Source organism: Amblyraja radiata, chromosome 3 (genome assembly GCF_010909765.2).
Source record: "Amblyraja radiata isolate CabotCenter1 chromosome 3, sAmbRad1.1.pri, whole genome shotgun sequence".
NCBI classification, from domain to species: Eukaryota; Metazoa; Chordata; class Chondrichthyes; order Rajiformes; family Rajidae; genus Amblyraja; species Amblyraja radiata.
The window spans coordinates 88,873,562-88,895,156 of NC_045958.1; the positions used below are offsets into that span (position 1 = coordinate 88,873,562).

A 21,595-nucleotide genomic window follows, 5' to 3' on the forward strand; every position below is an offset into this window, starting at 1 on the left:
AGGGATAATTTCTTCTTTCAACCAATTTTGATTCCTTTAAATTCTCTATCCCAGTGAGCTGTGAGGTGGATCTATTCCAGGTGGAGATTAACATATTTTTGGTCTATAGGAGGAATTATCAGGGAAAATTGAGTGTTGTAAAAGGAGTGCGCCGTTACCTTGTGTACTTTTCACAGAATAGCTCTCAGGCTTTCCATCATCACCAAATGTTACTGACAACTAAATTATTTGGGGACCACAGGAACACTAAGCAGTCAAACAGCAATCAAAGGAATATTCCATTCAAGGTATGACTAGTTCCCAGTCATCCAAGTTCCAGCATCTATTGTATATTGTGTTGAAGAAAAATACAATGGTGGAGAATAACCCCTTTAACAGAACAAAAATGAAATTCTTTAAAGTAAAAACATTACATTTTTGAATTTTATTTTTAAAATACATTTATTCTCAACAATACTCCTAGATTGGATTATGCAGTTGTATAACAAATCTTTCATAATATGCGATCTCTGAAACTGATCTTCAAGTTTGGGAATCTTTTGCCTCGTTCATTGAAATCAAGGGAAAATAGTTGAAATGTAAAAAATAAAATCAGATATTCATGAAGTAGTCCTGTCAAAAAATACATAAAGTCTCTATTTATCATAAGGGATTCGTGTCAAAATGTAATTATGTTACCTTAAAAATGTGCCTCTCACACATATAATTTAGAACACTAAAAAAGTTAAAAGATTAAATGCTGAAGTTATCGTTCCTTAATGACCTCAATGCCCAAGAAAATGCTTTGAACATTAGCTAAATATTGTGCTTTCTTTCTTTCTATTTGCTACCTCCAAATTGTTTATTTGATATCCAGCCAGCGTAAATACATCATAGCTACTCTCACTAGGGATCCCTTTGAGCTGACTTGTAACATGCTTAAAAAAAGATTGTCCACATCAGAGATGACCAGATCTTTGTGCTGGCTTTCTTAGATGCAAACAATAAGTACCAATATCCACAAAACCCAATTATAACAACAATTTGCATTTATATATATATTATTTTCGTGTAGCAACATCTTTGAAAATAGTTGGACAGCAGTGTTATTGTGAGAGTGATGACTTGTGAGTTTAATTTAAATGGAAATGTTGAAGGATGTTTGGGAGCCTCCTTGTTCAGGGCAGAGGAGGGAAATGGAGCAAATTTGGCTTAGTTGTAATTCCTGAATCCTCAAGTAAAAGTAGATATAGGTCTCGCACAATCCAATTCAATGGCAAACCAGGCTCAAGTAATTTGAGATTCATTACATGGCAAAGAAAACACTAAGCTACACAGATGTGGATGTGGTGGCATGTCTTGTATGTTATGATTGAAGCAAACATCATTAATAATTGAGTATTGATGGAATTATTGTAACTAAGTAATTTCCAATAAAAATTCTTAAAGTATGTAGTAGGTAAGATTCATTTAGAAATGCTAAGCAAATACAGAAACAATGTTTTGAGTGAAAATAGACTGTGAACAAATATACCAGCAAAAGTAAATGCTGTGAACTTGAGGCAACAAATACATTTATTTCCTAACTTGTTTAAACATCATTGCATGGAGTATAACTTCTGTACCCTTTATGGTTATAGGACATTGATTTTAACAAGTAACAAATAAACTTTTCCAAGAAATAAATTATTCACATTAATGTAAAATACAATTTAGATAATTTTTCTGTACATAATTTCTCTCTAAAGTGACATTAGTACATCGCGTTCTTGTACGCTTGTATGGAAAGATTTCCCGAAGATAAATGAATGGAGGCCTGGTTTCAATTTCTCAGCCATGGCCATTATAATACTCAAGTCACCTTCCACTGTAAGGTCAAGGTCAACTTTCAGGTTGCGTAAGGATTTGAAAGGCTTCTTACCCCTCTGGCTGAAAAAGTAGAACAAAACAGTTACTGTAATGATCAGGATCTATATTTTAGAACCAATGAGGTGTCTATTCAATCAACCAAAAAAGAAAACTTACTTTGCCGCGCACTTATTTTGCAAATTCTTTTTACTGCCTTTTCTAAGTTATAGATTTACTCCATGTTGTTTATACTATGCTTCTAACAGTTAATTCATGTACTTAAAGACCACTAAAAACTTGCACTCAGCAAGCTTAATTCCTTTTGCAGAGAAATTGTACAGTTTTCCTTATTTATAATGCAGCATCTTTAACTGTTCTCACCTCAACTTCAAGAAACAATATCCAAATGTAACGAAACAAATTAACTGCGCAAATTTAGAATTCCCCCTTTTCTTTAATTCTATAGACTTTGTTTTATGAAAATGTTTAAAACACAGCGCTAAATCATCGAACCTTATGCATAGGTGGGCCCTTTTGCCCATCTCATCCATGCCGACCGCAATGCCCATCCACGATAACCTAACATTTCCAGTCTAAACATACATTCTCTGTCTGAAACTTCATGTAAACTTCATGATCCCGAGGTCACTTATCGAATCAACAATACTACAGCTGCGGCAAAAAATCGACACTGCAGCTCGTTGTAATGTCATGTCCTTATCCGAGTTCTCCAGGGTCAGAAATGAAGAAGCTATTGTAAACACCAAAGCTTCGTTAGTTCCCTTCAGAGGGGGAGAGGTTCACCCAGTTGGAAGGGTTGATCTGCAGTGCCACCTAGCGACAAGCGTGCACAAGCTGAACTTCTTCATTGTCCCAGGAAAAGTGACAACCTTACTTGGCATCGATGCCTGCCAGGACTTTGGATTTGTAAGCTTTGGAGAAGAGGTGCATCAACTTTTCTGCCCAAGATACTACTGAACAGTTCCTCTCTCAGTACAAGGAACTTTGAGAACAAACTCGGCAAACTAACCCACAAATATTTTATTGTAACTGACCCCAACGTACTACCCGTTGTTCGAGCCCCTCATAGAATTCTGCATGCCATGCGCAACTGCATACAGAACAAACTTCAAAGAATGGAATCGCTGGGCATCATCGCTGAGTAACCGACCCGTCGGACTGGGTCTCAACCATGGTAGTGGCTACCAAGAAAAACAGAGACGAAATACAAATCTGTATCAATCCCAGAGACTTGAATACTGCAATCAAGCGTCCGCATTATTCAATGCGCAAAGAAGAGGTAGCAGCACACCTGGGCAAAGCGACTGTGTTCTCCATTTTAAATGCAAAATACTCATTTTGGCAAATCCCGTTAGACCACAAATCGTCTGAACTATTCACTTTTGGCACACCGTTCGGTCGCTACAAGTTTCTGTGAATGCCCTTTGGCATCAACTAGTGGATTAAGCTTGCTAGTGAAGTTTTCCAACGCACGATGGAACAGCTGTTTGCAGGTTACCCTTGTGCCATTATTGTCGATGATATCCTTGTTGCTGGCCGTGATATGTCAGAGCATGACGCCAAATTAAAGAAATTACTGGATCGTGCCACGGACATCAATCTCAAGCGCAACCCCCTAAGGTGCAGACTTTGCGTCAAGGAAGTGAAATACGTGGGACACGTTTTCGCTAGTGATGGACTCAAACCAGATCTTTCCAAGACCATGGCCATCAACGAACTGCCGGCTCCCACAGACGTAGCCAGTCTACAGAGATTCCTAGGATGGTGAACTACCTGGGTAAGTTAATTCCGAACTTCAGCGAACTGTCAGCCCCGCTGTGGCAGTTAATACACAAGAACGCAACCTGGTCCTGGTATACACAACACCGGAGAGCGTTTGACACCCTAAACAGCAGCTGGCCTGTGCCCCGATTCTGGTTTACTTCAATGTGAAGCTGCCTGTAACACTAATCTGTGATGCCTCCCAGTACGAACTTGGTGCTGCCTGTCTTCAGCCTACCAGTGAAGGTGACACCATAACCTGTTGCATATGCCTCTCGCACAATGTCCAAGACTGAACAACGCTATGCTGAAATAGAGAAGGAACTACAGGCAGTGGTATTCGCCTGCGAGAAATTCAAAGACTTTATTTTTGGAAAGACCCTAACTGTTGAAACAGAGGACCAGCCACTAATCAGCATCATGAACAAGCCGATCCATGCTGCTCCTGCCCGGCTGCAGCGGATGGTGATGCAGCTTCAAAGGTACGATATTATCATTAATCATTTTTTATCATTAATGTTTTATTATTATTAATGTTTAGTGTTTTCTGAGTCATTCGTAACTGTCACTGTATGTCATGTTGTTACGTGGGCAGAGCACCAAGGCAAATTCCTTGTATGTGAATACTTGGCCAATAAACTTAAACTTACTTACTTAAACTTGTTTACAAACCAGGCAAAGATATGCACCTAGCCGACACTCTATCCAGAGCCCCGCGCAAAACCTTGGAGCAACAACTGACAGACAACGACACCTACATTGTGATGATGGTGTCCTGCATTCTCACTGAATGCCTGGACGACTTGGCTGTACAGACAGCAGTCGATGACACCCTACAGTCCCTGTCCCCGATCATCCGGCGTGGCTGGCTGGATAAGCAGCACAAGGTACCAGTTGCTGTTCGCCCGTACTTCCCGGTCCGCGATGAGCTTGTGCTGCAGGACGGTGTGATTGTCAAGGGACACAAGGCGGTCATCCCAACTGCCTTACGGGACAAATACTTTGACTCTGTCCACGGGGGACATCCCGGTATCGAGGCAACCATTCTTCGAGCTAAGAGCTTGTTCTTCTGGCCCAGTATGACGAGTTCATACGGGGGACGATGGAAGCTTGCGCGATCTGCAACAGCCTGGTGCCCCATCAACCCAAGCAGCCTCTTCTCTCCCATCCAGTTCCTGCCTTGCCATGGTCCTTAGTGGCAACTGATATTTTCGAATGGCGTGGTAAGCAATACCTGAATCTTGTTGATTCATACTCGGCTGGTTTGAGATTGACCTGCTTCCCAGCCCCACTTCAGTGGTTCAAAAGCTAGCACGCCACTTTTCGGCTCACGGGCGTCCTCGAAACATCTGTCTGTTCTGACAACAGAAGCCAATTCACCAGCCAGTGTTTCAAGAATTTTGCCCAACGTTGGGACTCTCGTCACATTACCAGCAGTCCCGTGTTCCCTCAATCGAACGGGCTGGCCGAACGGGCAGTCCGGAGTGCCAAACAGGAGATGGAAAGGTCACATTTGGCTAAATCCAAAGTCTACCTGGACTTGCTCAACTTAAGAAACATTGCCCGCGACCCAGTGCTAGGGTCTCCTGCCCAACGTCTCATGTTGAGAACCAGTGGATGTGTTATATCTGGACTTTCAGAAGGCTTTCGAAGAGGTCCCACATTAGAGATTAGTATGCAAACTTAAAGCACACGGTATTGGGGGTTCGGTATTGATGTGGATAGAGAACTGGCTGTCAGACAGGAAGCAAAGAGTAGGAGTAAACGGGTCCTTTTCAGAATGACAGGCAGTGACTAGTGGGGTACCGCAAGGCTCAGTGCTGGGACCCCAGCTATTTACAATATATATTCATGATTTGGACGAGGGAATTGAATGCAAAATCTCCAGGTTTGCGGATGACATGAAGCTGGGGGGCAGTGTTAGCTCTGCGGAGGATGCTATGAGGCTGCAAGGTGACTTGGATAGGTTGGGTGAGTGGGCAAATGCATGGCAGATGCAATATAATGTGGATAAATGTGATGTTATCCACTTTGGTGGCAAAAACAGGAAAGTAGACTATTATCTGAATGGTGGCCGATTAGGAAAAGGGGAGATGCAACGAGACCCGAGTGTCATGGTACACCAGTCATTGAAAGTAGGCATGCAGGTGCAGCAGGCAGTGAAGAAAGCGAATGGTATGTTAGCATTCATAGCAAAATAATTTGAGTTTAGGAGCAGGGAGGTTCTACTGCAGTTGTACAGGGTCTTGGTGAGACCACACGTGGAGTATTGTGTACAGTTTTGGTCTCCTAATCTGAGGAAAGACATTCTTGCCAGAGGGAGTGCAGAGAAGGTTCACCAGACTGTTTCCTGGGATGGCAGGACTTTCATATGAAGAAAGACTGGATAGACTCGGCTTGTACACGCTAGAATTCAGAAGATTGAGGGGGGATCTTATAGAAACTTACAAAATTCTTAAGGGGTTGGACAGGCTAGATGCAGGAAGTTTGTTCCCGATATTGGGGAAGTCCAGAACAAGGGGTCACAGTTTAAGGATAAGGGGGAAGTATTTTAGGACCGAGATGAGAAAAACATTTTTCACACAGAGAGTGGTGATTCTGTGGAATTCTCTGCCACAAAAGGTAGTTGAGGCCAGTTCATTGGCTATATTTAAGAGGGAGTTAGATGTGGCCCTTGTGGCTAAAGGGATCAGGGGGTATGGAGAGAAGGCAGGTACAGGATACAGGATATGTTTCTATGTCAAGGCAGACCCATACCACGCTGCCCGTACCCAAGCAACTGCTGCAGCCACAAGTTTGCAAGCCTTCGGTAATTCAAGCACAGCTTCAGCACAAGCACGATATCCAGAAATAATCTTACGACAAAACAAGCAGGCCCCACAAGCCAATGGCCAAGTTTTACGACTCCAGACAGACAAGGGCCACGGTCGCCTTGGTTCAATCCGCAGCCCTGCACCAGAACCACGTTTGTACAGTCGATTCAAATAGAGGGACCTACCGGCGAAACCGTCAGCACCTTCTAACAGTGAAGGAACCACAACCCACAATCCCGTATCCAGATGTCCCAGAACTGTTTCACCGAATGACTGATACACTTTCTTCCCCGGCCCAACGTCCGTCCACGGAGTCCGCGCCCATCATGTATCCTGCCTTCTCGCCACCACGTTCGGTACCCTGATCTCCAGCTTCACCCCACCCGTCTCACAGATCTCCAGTGTTCCAACAGCCCCCAGCTGCTCAGTTTTCGCTGGTGAAGGATGGAGATGCGAGCTTATACTGTACGCGTGCAGGTCATATTGTAAACCTACCCGTAGATACGGGGACTATGTTTAACCTGCTCCAACATTGAAGTTTTTTTTCTATTGTCTATTGTCTATCATTTGTCTATCATTTATCAGCATTGTCTATTTTTACACGCGCTATTTAAACTTTATTAGTCGTACTTACATATATATTCGTAGTTACGTTATTTTCTTAAGAGAAAGATGTAGATCTGCTCTACTTACATGTCAACCAATAATAACACATAAATGCTACACACACTGCAGGGCAATTGCTCTAGAAAGCCTTGAGTGCACTGGGCATCAACGGAATGGAGAGGAGAAGAGCCATCAAGAACACCACAGATACAGTGGAGAAAGCCTCGAGATGGCTCTGGATCAGGAGAGGAGGTCCATGCGGAGGAGCGAATGCCACCTGAACACATCGCAGCTGGGTTGCCTGGGTGAGGGTGTCTGATGTTGAAAGACCCGAAACACCCAATGAACCCAGGTTACATCACTGATGATGTGTTCAGGCGCATCAATAGATGTGTTTTTTATCAATCTATAATCCAGTCCGGGTTTTCATCATACCAGCACCACTCATATTAACGGTTCCTGGCACAAGCTGCCAGTCGTGATCCAGACACAGTGATGCCAACATACTGTGTAACTTTATTGTTTGTCAATAAACCTGTTGGATCGTTACTTTGAGTATGTGTTATATGCTCTACAGTTGGTGAGACCGCATTTCGAATATTGTGTTCAGTTCTAGGCACCATGTTATTGGAAAGATATTGTCAAGTTTGAAAGGGTTCAGATAAGATTTACGAAGATGTTGCCAGGACTAGAGGGTGAGCTTTCGGGAGAGGCTGAGTCTCTATTCCTTGGAGTAGCAATGTTACAAAATTTTGAGATTTAAAAAATCAAGTCTGTAATTTATCCCATCAGATAAAGCATAAAAATAAGTTTAATTTGACACCTAATTCACTTTCATATCTCAAGTATTTAAAAAGTTATGGCCATTTTCATACTCGGAAATGAGCATCTTGTTCCCTATTGATTTTCTATGGACATAACAAAAAAGCTGTGATCGTGAACAGTCAAAAACCCATAACTTTCTTAAAAATTAAGAGAACTGAATGAAATTTTCAGTTATCATAGAGTGAAGCATTCTGAAACAAATATAAAATAATCTTACTTGGATGACCTGAAATTAAAGCATATAATTAGTTAGTTACCTAATTGTAGCTAATTTCAGACTTCAATTACTAGATCTAAACATCTATCCATTTCTTAATAAATGATTAACATTTTTAAATAGCCTAAATGTCCAAATAATATTCACAAATAATTCACAATAAAACATGATTTTTAAATCTCATTTACATTAATTTATAGACCAAATGGAAGGAATTTAGTGCTCAATTGCTGTAAATAAATGCCCATTTAAATCAGCTTTCCAGTGGGTTCCTGTGGAACGCGCTGGTTTAGAACGTTCACATTGCGGTAGATTTGTGCCCCAAATGCCCAGAAAAATACTGCGGGATATAATGGGCCCAAAATGAGCTACTCGCAATATTAAACTTTGTATAAAGGGATCTTTAGAAGCCTTTTTAATGTAAAAATAAGCTACATACCTTCTGTGGTTTGCTCTATGGGACCCTGCGGTTGCTGGCGGTCGCGGGTTTAGAGATTGATTTTTAAACTACTATAACTATTATACGAGGCCTTTAAAACTAATAATAGCTTTTGCGACGGGGTCTTCCAGCGATTTTTCGTTAATAATTAACTAGGCTGAACATCTTCGATTTGAACAGCCTAGAGAAAATCGCGTTTTAAACCCGCCCCCTCTAAACGGCGCCAAAATCGCGCACACCCGCAGCGACAGTTTTTCAACGACGCTTCAGGTAGGCTTTGCAACATACCTACTTGGAGCGCAGGAAGATGAGGGATGAGGGGTGATCTTATAGAGGTGTACAAAATCATGAGAGGAATAGATCGGGTAGATGCACAGTCTCTTGCCCAGAGTAGGAGATTCGAGGACCAGAGGACATAGGTTCAAGGAGAAAGCGAAAAGATTTAATAGGAATCAGAGGGGTCACATTTTAACACAAAGGGTGGTGGGTGTATGGAACAAGCTGCTAGAGGAGGTAGTTGAGGCTGGTACTATCCCATTGTTTAAGAAACAGTTAGACAGGTATATGGATAGGACAGGTTTGGGGGGGGGGGGGATATGGACCAAGAGCAAGCAAGTGGGACTAGTGTAGCTGGGACATTGTTGGCTGGTGTGGGCAAGTTGGGCTGAAGGGCCTGATTCCACACTTTATCACTGACTTTAAAGAACTGAATGAATTAATTCTGAAATCTCTGCCTTTTAAGATTGACGATTTGTCAGTTATTTTGTGTTTTCTAAAATAAACAACATTTTTCACGTATGCTGGATGATGGAGGTCTCAACTGCCAACAAAACCTGGAGCGTATATACAAATACTCACACTCACTTTGAACAAAGTCAACCAGTATATTCAATAGGTTGATTTGGGATTCTTAACTGAATAGAGGAAACATTCAAGGTAACATTAGCAAATTTCCAGATGACGCAAAGCTGCGTGGCAGTGTGAACTGTGAGGAGGATGCTATGAGAATGCAGAGTGACGGACAGGTTGGGTGGGTGGGCAGATGCATGGCAGATGCAATTTAATGTGGATAAATGTGAGGTTATCCACTTTGGTAGCAAAAACAGGAAGGCGCATTATTATCTAAATGGCGTCAAGTTAGGAAAAGGGGAAGTACAATGGGATCTGGGGGTCCATGTTCATCAGTTGATGAAAGTAAGCATGCAGGCAGTGAAGAAAGCGAATGGGATTTTGGCCTTCATAACAAGATGAGTTAAGTATAGGAGCAAAGAGGTCCTTCTGCAGTTGTATAGGGCCCTAGTGAGACCACACCTGGTGTATTGTGTGTAGTTTTGGTCCCCTAATTTGAGGAAGGGCATTCTTTCTATTGAGGGAGTGCAGCGTAGGTTTACAAGGTTAATTCCCGGGATGGCATATGCTGAGAGAATGGAGCGGCTGGGCTTGTATACTCTGGAATTTAGGATGAGAGGGAATCTTATTGAAACGTATAAGATTATTAAGGGTTTGGAATGCTAGAGGCAGGAAACATGTTCCCGATGTTGGGGGAGTCCAGAACCAGGGGCCACAGTTTAAGGATAATGAGTAAGCCATTTAGAACGGAGAGGAAACACTTTTTCTCACAGAGAGTTGTGAGTGTGTGGAATTCTCTGCCTCAGAGGGTGGTGGAGGCCGGTTCTCTGGATACTTCCAATAGAGAGCTAGATAGGGCTCTTAAAGATAGCTGAGTCAGGGGATATGGGGAGAAGGCAGGAACGGGGTACTGATTGTGGATGATCAGCCATGATCACATTGAATGGCGGTGCTGGCTCAAAGGGCCGAATGGCCTACCCCTGCACCTATTGTCTATTGAAACACAATCTCATCTGAATAAAACAGCCTTCTTAATAATGCTAAATATTTCAGTCAGTTGATAGAATAAATGAAATTATAACAGTAACTAACAGTGAACATGTAATATATTCTGACAAGTACAGATACTTTTGAATATCTCATTGCCTAAATACAGAAAACTCTAGTAACTCACAATGGTTGATCATGATGCGTGGAGGGGATTTAAAATTATGTTTACTCTGATAGACACTTTTGAAACATGGACTGTTGCTAATTGGATTATTTGCCAATGCTTGATGAATGGGGACACCTGCTGGAGAAATCTGCTGCACATGAAAATGGTGAACAATGGTGCAATACAGCACCTGTGCACAGTTTAAAATTAAAATTACAACATAGAACAGTGCAGCCAAACATGATGCCAAGACCATCACTTATGTACCTACATATAAGCCATTTCCCTCCATATCTATATGCCCATTCAAAAATATTTTAAATTGCACTATCATATCTGCTTCAACCAACACCCCTGGCAGCATGTTCGAGGCACACCTCCCTCTGTATAAGAAACTTGCCCCACATATCTTCTTTAAACTTTGTCCCTCTCACCTTAAAATTATTCCCTCTATTATTTTATTATTTTCATCCTTGGACAAAGATTCTGGCTGTCTACTCCATCCATGCCTCAAATAATTATATATACATACTTCTATCAGGTCTCCCCACGACCTCTGGCATTCCAGAAAAAAAAACAATCCAAGTCTGTCCAACCTTTCCTTGTAGATAATACTCCCAAATCCAGCCATTATTGTGGTAACCTCCTCTGCACCCTTTCCAAAGCCTCCACATCCTTCCAGAAATAGAGCGACCAGAACTCACACAATGTTCCAAATGCAACCTAACCAAAGTCCTATAGAGCTGCATCATGGCTTCCCGACTCTTATACTCAATGCCCCGACCAATGAAAAGAAGCATACCATATGCCTTCATTACCACTCTATCTACTTAAGAGTCATACAGCATGGAACCAGACCCTATTACTCAGCTAACCCATGCCGACCAAGATGCCTCATCTACACTAGTCGCACCTGCCCATGTTTGGCCCATATCCCAATAAACCATTCCTACCCATGTACCTGTCCAAATATCTTTTAAAAGTGTTGCTACTTTCAGGGAGTTATGGACTTGGACCACAAGATCCCTCTATACATCAATAATGTTAAAGGTCATATCATTAATTGTATATTTCCCCCTTACAATTGATCTCCCAAAGTGCGAGACCTCACACTTGCTGAGATTAAACTCCACCTACCGGTGGCGGCACGGTGGTGCAGCGGTAGAGTTTCTGCCTTATAGCGCCAGAGTTCAAACCAGACTAAGGGTGCTGTCTGTACGGAGTTTGTATGTTCTCCCTGTGACCGCGTGGGTTTTCTCCGAGAACTCCAGGTTCCTCCCACTCCAAAGACGTACATGTTTGTAGGTTAATTGGCTTTGTATAAATGTAAATTGTCCCTAGTGTGTGTAGGATAGTGTTAATTTGTTGGTCAGCGTGGACTCGTTGGGCCGAAGGGCCTGTTTCCGCGCTGTATCACTAAACTAAACTACAATTTCTCCGCGTAACAGACCACACAGGGGAGATGGTGTCCGTTATTACCTATTGTCCACTATAACCGAATAAGGGGGTTAATATGTACAGTACTAACGGAAAGACAACCAATAAACATACACTACATAATAAACAGTAGAGGACACAAAACACACAATACCTTGGGACTACACAGTGGCGCCATGCTAAAGTGCTACCTTCATAACAAGAGGAGTTGAGTATAGGAGCAAAGAGGTCCTGCTGCAGTTGTACAGAGCCCTAGTGAGACCACACCTGAAGTATTGTGTGCAGTTTTGGTCCCCTAATTTGAGGAAGGACATTTTTGCTATTGAGGGAGTGCGGGGTAGGTTTACAAGGTTAATTGGCGGGACTGTCATATGCTGAGAGAATGGAGCAGCTGGGCTTGTACACTCTGGAGTTTAGAAGGATGAGAGGGTATCTCATTAAAATATATAAGATTGTTAAGGGCTTGGACACACTAGAGGCAGGAAACATGTTCCCGATGTTGGGGGAGTCCAGAACCAGGGGCCACAGTTCAAGAATAAGGAGTAAGCCATTTAGAACGGAGACGAGGAAACACTTTTTCTCACAGAGTGGTGATTCTGTGGAATTCTCTGCCTTAGAGGGTGGTGGAGGGAGGTTCTCTGGATGCTTTCAAGAGAGAGCTAGATAGGGCTCTTAAAAATAGCGGAGTCAGGGGATATGGAAAGAAGGCAGGAACGGGGTACTGATTGGGGATGATCAGCCATGATCACATTGAATGGCGGTGCTGGCTCGAAGGGCCAAATGGCCTACTCCTGCACCTATTGTCTACATTAAAGGAGAGACTATGTGAGGAGCCACAGGAGATGAGCAAGGACTTCAATGAGTTTTTACTGTGGAGAAAAAAATGAAGACTAAGAAACTTGGGGCAGGAAATCGAGATGTCTCGAGGACAATCCTAATTACGGCTTGATCAGATATAATCAAGAACATTGTGGAAAGCTAAAAAATAAATTGCAGTTGCCCTTACTGAGATTTATGAATCATCATTACGCATGGTGAGGTGCCGAATGACTGGCTAATGTTGTGCCTCTATTTAAGAATAGGTGCAAAGAATAGTCGAGGAACTATAGACCATAGTGGATTTTGGTTGGGCTACATTTGGAAGAAGAATGTGGAGGCTTTGGAAAGGTGCAGAAGAGGTTTACCAAATTGATGGCTGGATTGGGTGTATTAGCTACAGGGACAGACCTAGATTGTTTTCTTTGGAATAATGGACATTGCATGGGAGACCTGATTTGCAGATTATAAAATTATGAGAGGCATAGATAGCGTAGACAGTCAGAATCTTTTTCCCAGGATTGAAAAATCAAATACTAGAGAGCATAGCTTTACGAGTGGCAAACTTTAAAGATGATGGGGGTTTTTTAACACAGAGGACGGTAAGTGCCTGGAATGTGCTGCCGGGGGTAGTGATTAAAACAGATACATTAGTGGCAATTAAAATACTTTTGGATATGAATATAGATATGCAGGATATGGAGGGGTATGAGTTATGTGCAGGTAGATAAGTGATGGTCTTGGCATCATGCTCGGCACAGATATTGTTGACCGCAGGGCCTATTCTTGTGCAGTACTATTCTATGTTAATCTTTCTGCTTTTTGTTTTCACCTTCTCACTGGGAATGTTAGTGGCGTACTTAAATTGCAAAAGTTTAACAACCTTTCAATGAAACGTCATTGATCTTACACAATACAAGTTTTCAAAATAAATCTGATATTGCTAAGAAAACCCATGGACTTGGCACATTACAATAGACAATAGACAATGCAGGAGTAGGCCATTCGGCCCTTCGAGCCAGCACCGTCATTCAATGTGATCATGGCTGATCATCCACAATCAGTACTCCGTTCCTGCCTTCTTAGATTAAAGCAGAAAGTTTTCCTGCGAAAGCAGATTTGGGCATCCTGCTTTCCCCAACAATCTACTTAATAATTATCAATTTGACCATTAAAAGCAAAAGCAAAGCAACAAAAAGGATTAGAAATAAGCATGCAAGAAGTTACAAAGAAATATATATAAACAAAGAAAACCAATTCTCTAATGCTGCAGTGTAATGAAGTTTGAAAATAATATTGGAAACAGGTAAATATGACATACGTTTCATCTTCTATGTATTTTATCACTGTCTGGGCTTTTCTGTGAAGTACAAGAAGAAATTGTGCCAAGAAAACGTTCCTGAGGGACAAACCAGACTCGAGCTGAAATATCTGAAAAATAAGCAATTTTGTTGATAATTTTAACCAAACATGTTTTAAAATTTACAATAATGTTGATGCACAGAGCTGGAAAATTGCATATTTTCATAATGTTCATTCTTTTATAACAAATGATTTTTTTGTGAAAAAATAGCAGGACCATAACAGGCTAAATTGTGAGACTGCTGGCAAAGCAATGTGCTCACAAGCTGTCCACAAATACCTTGCAGTCTCTTTGAGTTGGCTTTACTCCTTCCAACATATGCTGCTACTGCCAATGGGATCTCTGGCATCCAACAACAATGAAACAGAGAAGAAAGAAATCAGGATTTTTTTTTTTTTATTAACATTTATGGAAAGAGGGAAAGATGGAAATTATACAAAAGACCCCAAAAGAAGCCAAAATATCACACAAAAAACCAGAACATTAAAAATGAATTTTGAAATTTGTCAAATGTCCTCACTAAATAGCAATAATAGGAAAACACAAGGATGTTGGAGTAACTCAATGGGTCAAGCGGCATCTGGATTTGTGAAGTTTTGGGTCAGAACCTTTCTTCAGACTGATTGTAGTAGGGGGAAGATAGCTGGTAAAGAGATGGGGGCCTGGCAAATCATAGATGGATACAGGAGAGGGGCATTGATTGGCAGATGGGTGCAGTGACAAAGCCTAGAGATGAAACGGAGAAGCCAAAAATAGTGTCAGATAAGGAGAGGAGTGAAATGTAAAGATGGATATAGATGGAAGGGGACTGGAGGAGAGGGAGGAGGGTGGAAAAAGGGGCATAGTCTAAGAAATGCATGTATACTAGGTTGGGAGGGGGTGCACAGGAATGAGAGAGATAATTAAAATTGGAGAATTCAATGTTCATATGGTTGGATTGTAAGCTACCAAGGCAAAATATGTGGTGCTGTTCCTCCAGTTTGTATGTGCTCTCATTCTGGCAATGGAAAAGGCCAAGGCTAGAAAGCTTGGTATGGGAATGGGAAAGAATGGTTAGCAATGGGGAAATCTAACAACCTTGGAGGACAGAGTGCAAGTGTTCAGCAAAACAGTTATCTAGTCTATGCTTGGTCTCGCTAATGCAAAGGAGGACACATCAAGAGTGTCAAATGCAGTAAATGATGTTTGAAGAGGTACATGTGAAACTCTGTCTGACCTGGAATGGCTGTTGGCTTCACCGGATGGATGAGGGAGGAGGTTTAGGGGCAGGTGATCTCCTGTGGTTGCAGGGGAAAGAAGCTGGTGAGGGGGTGGATTGAGAGGGAATGGCTAGTTTCATCATAAATTCTAGGCATTTATTTCCATTGCTAAACCCTAAACAAATCTCCTACAATCTGAAGAAGGGTCTCGACCCGAAACGTCACCCATTCCTTCTCTCCAGAGATGCTGCCTGACTGCTGAGTTACTCCATCTTTTTGTGTCTATCTTCCTGTAATCACACATCAGTTAACTCTGGCATCATAATTCTAATACATCTTACCTGATCTAAAAACGACTTGACTAACGTGTCTCGATTCATCACATCCTGGAAAATATTCCTGAGAATTTCATGAAAAGTAATTTAGAAAATGTGGATTCAAGGTTATAGACAAAACAATAACATTTTGTCAAAAAAACAATTGATTTCAATACATACAGATTAGGGGTAAAACCTTCATCCATATGAATTAAGGTATCAGGAATTTCGACATCTTCTGATGCAGTCTTCTGAAGTGTGACAAGTTCCATACTCATATAATTCTGCTGGTTATATATATGTTCATGGCATGGGGCCATCTGCATCACTGTGTTAACATCAACATCAATGTGCGTGGTTGGGTATGGAGCATACATAATCTGACGATAAGGCAGCACAAAACTACCAGTAGAATCCTGAAAAAGTTCATATTTGTAATTATTAGAGGCATCAATATCCAGTGATTTCAAACCCCAATGATTGAAGGTATATTAGGTGTACTGAATTTATAAAATTCAACTTCATGTTACTGTCGATATCTTGAAAATTGGGACTGATTCAAAAGTTTGTAGGTCCCATTGTTACAATTATACTCTTATTGAATACTCGACCAAATATTTTTATTTTTAACCTGTGGGTTAACACTACAATTTGGAGGAATAATGTTTGGTCATGAATGATTCACATTTAATTTAAATCGTTAGGCCTTATGCACCAGATTTGTTCTTTTCTCATTCTCAAACTCTAATATTGCTGTTAAATATTCTTTGTAATAGTTACAGTTACCCCTTAGATAAGAACGCTTTCATGAATCAGGACGACAGGCACCCAAACAAATGTAAACACTTTCAAAATGCTCTATTAAAAATAAATGTCATGCAGATATACAGGTAGTTCTGCAAATAATGTGATAGTTGTGTTTCAAAGAAACCTCACATTACACAAAATGCAGTTATTAAAACAATTGTTTCAATGGGGAAATGGGGGATAGAAGCTAGAATGTTTCTGATTCATAATCACTAAATTATTTTTTCTCCAGGATTTTAAATCTATGAAGGTGTGATTTACATGTGTATTTTCGACCTTAACTGAAGACACATTGCATAAAATTAAAGAACCATTGAATAAATGAGTGAAATAAATAAAATTATTTTAGAGTAATGGCAGAGTTATTGTAAATGTAGAGGGTCATAAATATCTATGAAGGGTTGGCAGATGGGGCTGGAGATCTGTCATGGACAAGGGGGCATTAAATGTAAATGGCTGCAGTATCTGTTTGTATCTTCTTTGTAGTGTTGACCCTTGAAGAGTCTATTTGTTGCTGCTTCGATAAACGTTTCTCATGGAGTAGCTCGCAATGGGGTGATAGAGCAGCTTTTACAGAACAAATTACTTTTGTGCTGGACAGCATTATATTCATTGTCTTCAAACCATGGCAGCTGTTTTTATCAATTTCTTGCAAGACAGAAGACACAAGTGTAAACCTCAAAGCATCGTTTAATAAACATCATCAACATCATCTACAAATGCTATTGAAGTGTCATAAATGAAACATGCAGATCTTCAGTATAAAGCTCTTTTTCATTGGACTCCAGCAACTCTTCAACATGGTCCACCACCACCTCTTCAAATCTGACTTGCTTAACCAAAGCCACAGACTGATCATTTAATTTGGGAAATTCCTTTAGTGGTTCAAAACCTTTAAAGTTATCAATAAGATCTGGAATAAGTTTACACCATATTCCCTGTAAGCAATCCCTTGTGACATGAAGCCCAAGCCTCTAAAATTATGTCTATTCTGTTCTATCGATGAAGATTTTTTCAAAATTCACCATTGCTTGATTTGTCCTCGCCTACTGTAGTAGCCTTCTGTGTGCCTCCAATTGTAGCCTTGAATGTTGCCACTATTCCTTTGCCGAGCAATAGTGGGAGGGAGGTTCATCAGTTCTTAAGTTGTAGGAGCAGAATTAAGGGCCTGTCCGACTTGGACGACCTAATCCACGAGTTTAGAAGACCCTAGACGAAAAAAATCTCAAGGTCGTGTTGACTCCCCGAAGTAAAACACCTCCTACGACCTTCTACAATTATGTCTATGACCTCCTCCGACTATGTCTACAACCTCCTATGACCCCCCTCAACCTCAATCTTCCACACCTAAAACCAACTACGACTAGCTACGAGTGGAAAATGATCACTTGATAAAATGATGTCATGTTTGCATTTTTTTTCTCGGGCCAGTTACCGACCTACGACTACCATCACGACCTACCTACAAGTAAAAAGTATCAATTTTTTCCATGCCAACCTTTTTTTTTACTCGTGGACATTTTTTATCAGGCTGGAAAAAACGCCACGACCTACTTGAGGCCACGAGTACGCGGAGATCACTCACGATCATGAGGAAGAGTTACGAAGATCTCCTATGACCTAGTGGCGACCATGCTGCGAGTACGAGTCGAGGGCAAACTCGGCAGAGGTCGCCAATTAGGTCTTGAAAGTAGGACAAGGGCTTTAGGCCATTCAGCCCATCAAGTCTACTCCGCCATTCAATCATGGCTGATCTACCTTTCCCTCTCAACCCCATTCTCCTGCTTCTCCCCATAACCCCTTACACCCTTACTAATCAGGAATTTATCAATCTCCAGGTGGCTTTCGGAGGCAAAACTTTTATATGTTCTGATAGCTCTTCAATTCCAGGTGGATGACTCAGGGCATTGTCTATGACAGGGGTCGGCAACTTACGGCCCACGGGCCGGATCCGGCCCGTAACCAGATTTCATCCGGCTCGCAGCCTTTTTTTTTAAAAAAAGTTTTCGCGATCTGGGAACTGCAGCCAGTCCTGGGGCAGGTGACCTGGGTGCTACAGCCAGTCCCGGGGCACGCAGGCGACCGGAAACTGCAGCTAGTCCCGGCCCGGGGCTCGCAGGCGACCTAGGAACTGCAGCTAGTCCCGAGGCACGCAGACGACCTGGGAACTGCAGCTAGTCCCAGGGCTCACAGGCGACCTGGGAACTGCAGCTACTCCCAGCCCGGGGCTCGCAGGCGACCGCAGAACTGCAGCTAGTCCCAGGGTTCGCAGGCGACCTGGGCGCAACAGCAGCTAGTCCCAGGGCACGCAGGCGACCTGGGAACTGCAGCTAGTCCCGGGGTACGCAGGCAAACTGGGCGCTACAGCCAGTCCCAGGGCATGCAGGCGACCTGCGAACTGCAGCTAGTCCTGGGGCTCGCAGGCGACCTGGGAACAGCAGCTAGACCCGGGGCAGGCGACCTGGGTGCTACAGATAGTCCTGGCCCGTGGAACGCATGCGACCTGGGAACTGCAGCCAGTCCAGAGGACGCGAGGGATCTGGGAACTGCAGAAAGCTAATTGAAAAACACGTGAAAACTAATGCGAAAAAACCCACCAAGTGTCACACTAGTTAGTATGTATTATTATGTATTATTACTAATTTATGTATTACTAATTTAGTTAGTATGTATTATTATTACCCCCATTTATTAACTATGGCGATAGATGTGGCCCACCATCCGCTCACAGACATGGGTCCTGGCCCCTATGCAGAACAAGGTTGCTGACACCTGGCCTATGAGGAGAATAATTTTACAGTCTATATATTCTTCTTTTTGTAGTAACATTTGAATACTCAAAAATTTCAATAGTGAGATCGGAAAAAAATTGTCCATTCATTAAACCTCTATTGCTCGATTAGAAATAGTTACCTAGGCTAGACCTGATCAAGCTTTTCAAGGCACAAGGATTGGCTGTCATACAACATTCACATGCTCGGGCTATAAATCTAATCGCATTTGTTCCTGACATCATAGACCTTTGCTGCCTTGAAACCAGGAGCTTATTTTTTTTGCTACACAGGCCCCACAAGGTTCATCTGTTTCCAAAATAAATCAGATTAATCAAAAATAATAATCTGATCCAGAGTTTAACATTCCTTGTCAATTAATTTCATTACAATAAGAGGAAGATTTTTTCAGTAGCTTTGTTCTTCACATAATTTCACACTGTGCAGGCAGTAGTGTTTCTTAAATCCTTCAAACCAGTCATTGCTGGGTCTGAAAGGCACGAAAGCACCAGGATTTTCAGATTGATTTTCAAGTCTTCATAGATTGCCAAAGCCTTCTTTTAATGACAAAAAATGTGTCCCAGAATATTTTCTTGTTTGTCCTTCAACCTGCATCCTCAGAGGCCTCAACCTGCATCCTCAGAGGCCTCAACATCCTCAACATGCAGGTAGACTGGGAAAATCAGGTTGGTACTGGACCCCACAAAAGGGAGTTTGTGGAGTGCCTCCGTGATGGATTCTTAGAGCAGCTTGTATTGGAGCCTACCAGGGAGAAGGCAATTCTGGAATTAGTGTTATGTAATGAACCGGATTTGATAAAGGAACTTGAGGTTAAGGAACCATTAGGAGGTAGTGACCATAATATGGTCACGTTTAACCTACAATTGGAGAGGGAGAAGGGTAAATCGGAGGTGTCAGTGCTACATTTGAACAAAGGGGACTATGGAGCCATGAGGGAGGAGCTGGCCAAAGTTGACTGGAAAGATACCCCAGCAGGTATGACAGTGGAACAACAATGGCAGGTATTTCTGGGATTAATACAGAAGGTGCAGGATCAGTTCATTCCAAAGAGGACGAAAGATTCCATGGGGAGTAAGGGGCGACCGTGGCTGACAAGGGACGTTAGGGATAGTATAAAAATAAAAGAAGTACAATGTAGCAAAGATGAGCGGGAAGCAAGTGGATTGGGTAATGTTTAAGAGCAACAGAAGATAACTAAAAAGGCAATAGGGGAAAAAGATGAGGTACGAAGGTAAGCTAGCCAAGAATATAAAGGAGGATAGTAAAAGCTTCTTTAGGTATGTGAAGAGGAAAGAATTAGTTAAGACCAATGTTGGATCCTTGAAGACTGAAAAAGGTGAATTTATTATGGGGAACAAGGAAATGGAAGATGAGTTGAACAGGTACTTTGGATCCGTCTTCACTAAGGAGGACACAAAAAAATCTTCCTAATGTACTAGTGGCCAGAGGATCTGGGGTGACGGAGGAACTGAAGGAAATCCACATTCGGCAGGAAATGGTGTTGGGTAGATTGATGGGACTGATAGATCCCCAGGGCCTGGTGGTCTGCATCCCAGGGTACTTAAGGAAGTAGCTCTAGCAATCGTGGACGCATTGGTCATAATTTTCCAATGTTCTATAGATTCAGGATCAGTTCCTATGGATTGGAGGGTAGTTAATGTTATCCTATTTTTTAAGAAAGGCGGGAGAGAGAAAACAGGGAATTATAGACCAGTTAGCCTGACACCAGTGGTGGGAAAGATGCTGGAGTCAATCATAAAAGATGAAATAGCGGCACATTTGGATAGCAGTAACAGGATCGGTCCGAGTCAGCATGGATTGACGAAGGGGAAATCATGCTTGACTAATCTTCTGGAATTTTGAGGATGTAACTAGGAAAGTGGATAAGGGAGAGCCAGTGGATGTAGTGTACCTGGACTTTCTGAAACATTTGATAGGTCCCACATAGGAGATTAGTGGGCAAAATTAGGGCACATGGTATTGGGGGTAGAGTGCTGACGTGGATAGAAAATTGGTTGGCAGACAGGAAACAAAGAGTAGGGATTAACGGGTCCCTTTCAGAATGGCAGGCAGTGACTAGTGGGGTATCGCAAAGCTCGGTGCTGGGACCGCAGCTATTCACAATATACATCAATGATTTAGATGAAGGGATTCAAAGTAACATTAGCAAATTTGCAGATGACACAAAGCTGGGTGGCAGTGTGAACTGTGAGGAGGATGCTATGAGAATGCAGGGTGACTTGAACAGGTTGGGTGAGTGGGCAGATGCATGGCAGATGCAGTTTAATGTGGATAAATGTGAGGTTATCCACTTTGGTTGCAAAAACAGGAAGGCAGATTATTATCTAAA

General features: G+C 42.1%; 1 protein-coding gene across 2 annotated transcripts in view; it reads right to left on the reverse strand.

Annotated features, from left to right (window-relative positions):
• Positions 1-405: 405 nt before the first annotated feature.
• The window catches only part of c9orf72 (C9orf72-SMCR8 complex subunit), a 54,924-nt gene continuing 33,734 nt past the window's right edge, over positions 406-21,595 (reverse strand). For both annotated transcript variants that reach the window (XM_033018279.1, XM_033018278.1), the window contains 4 exons: positions 15,827-16,062; positions 15,671-15,728; positions 14,089-14,198; positions 406-1,908 (listed from right to left, as the gene is read on the reverse strand). In XM_033018279.1, coding sequence (XP_032874170.1) covers positions 1,722-1,908; positions 14,089-14,198; positions 15,671-15,728; positions 15,827-16,062 — 591 coding nt within the window. In that variant the 3' untranslated portion in view covers positions 406-1,721. The remainder of the gene's footprint in view (positions 1,909-14,088; positions 14,199-15,670; positions 15,729-15,826; positions 16,063-21,595) is intronic.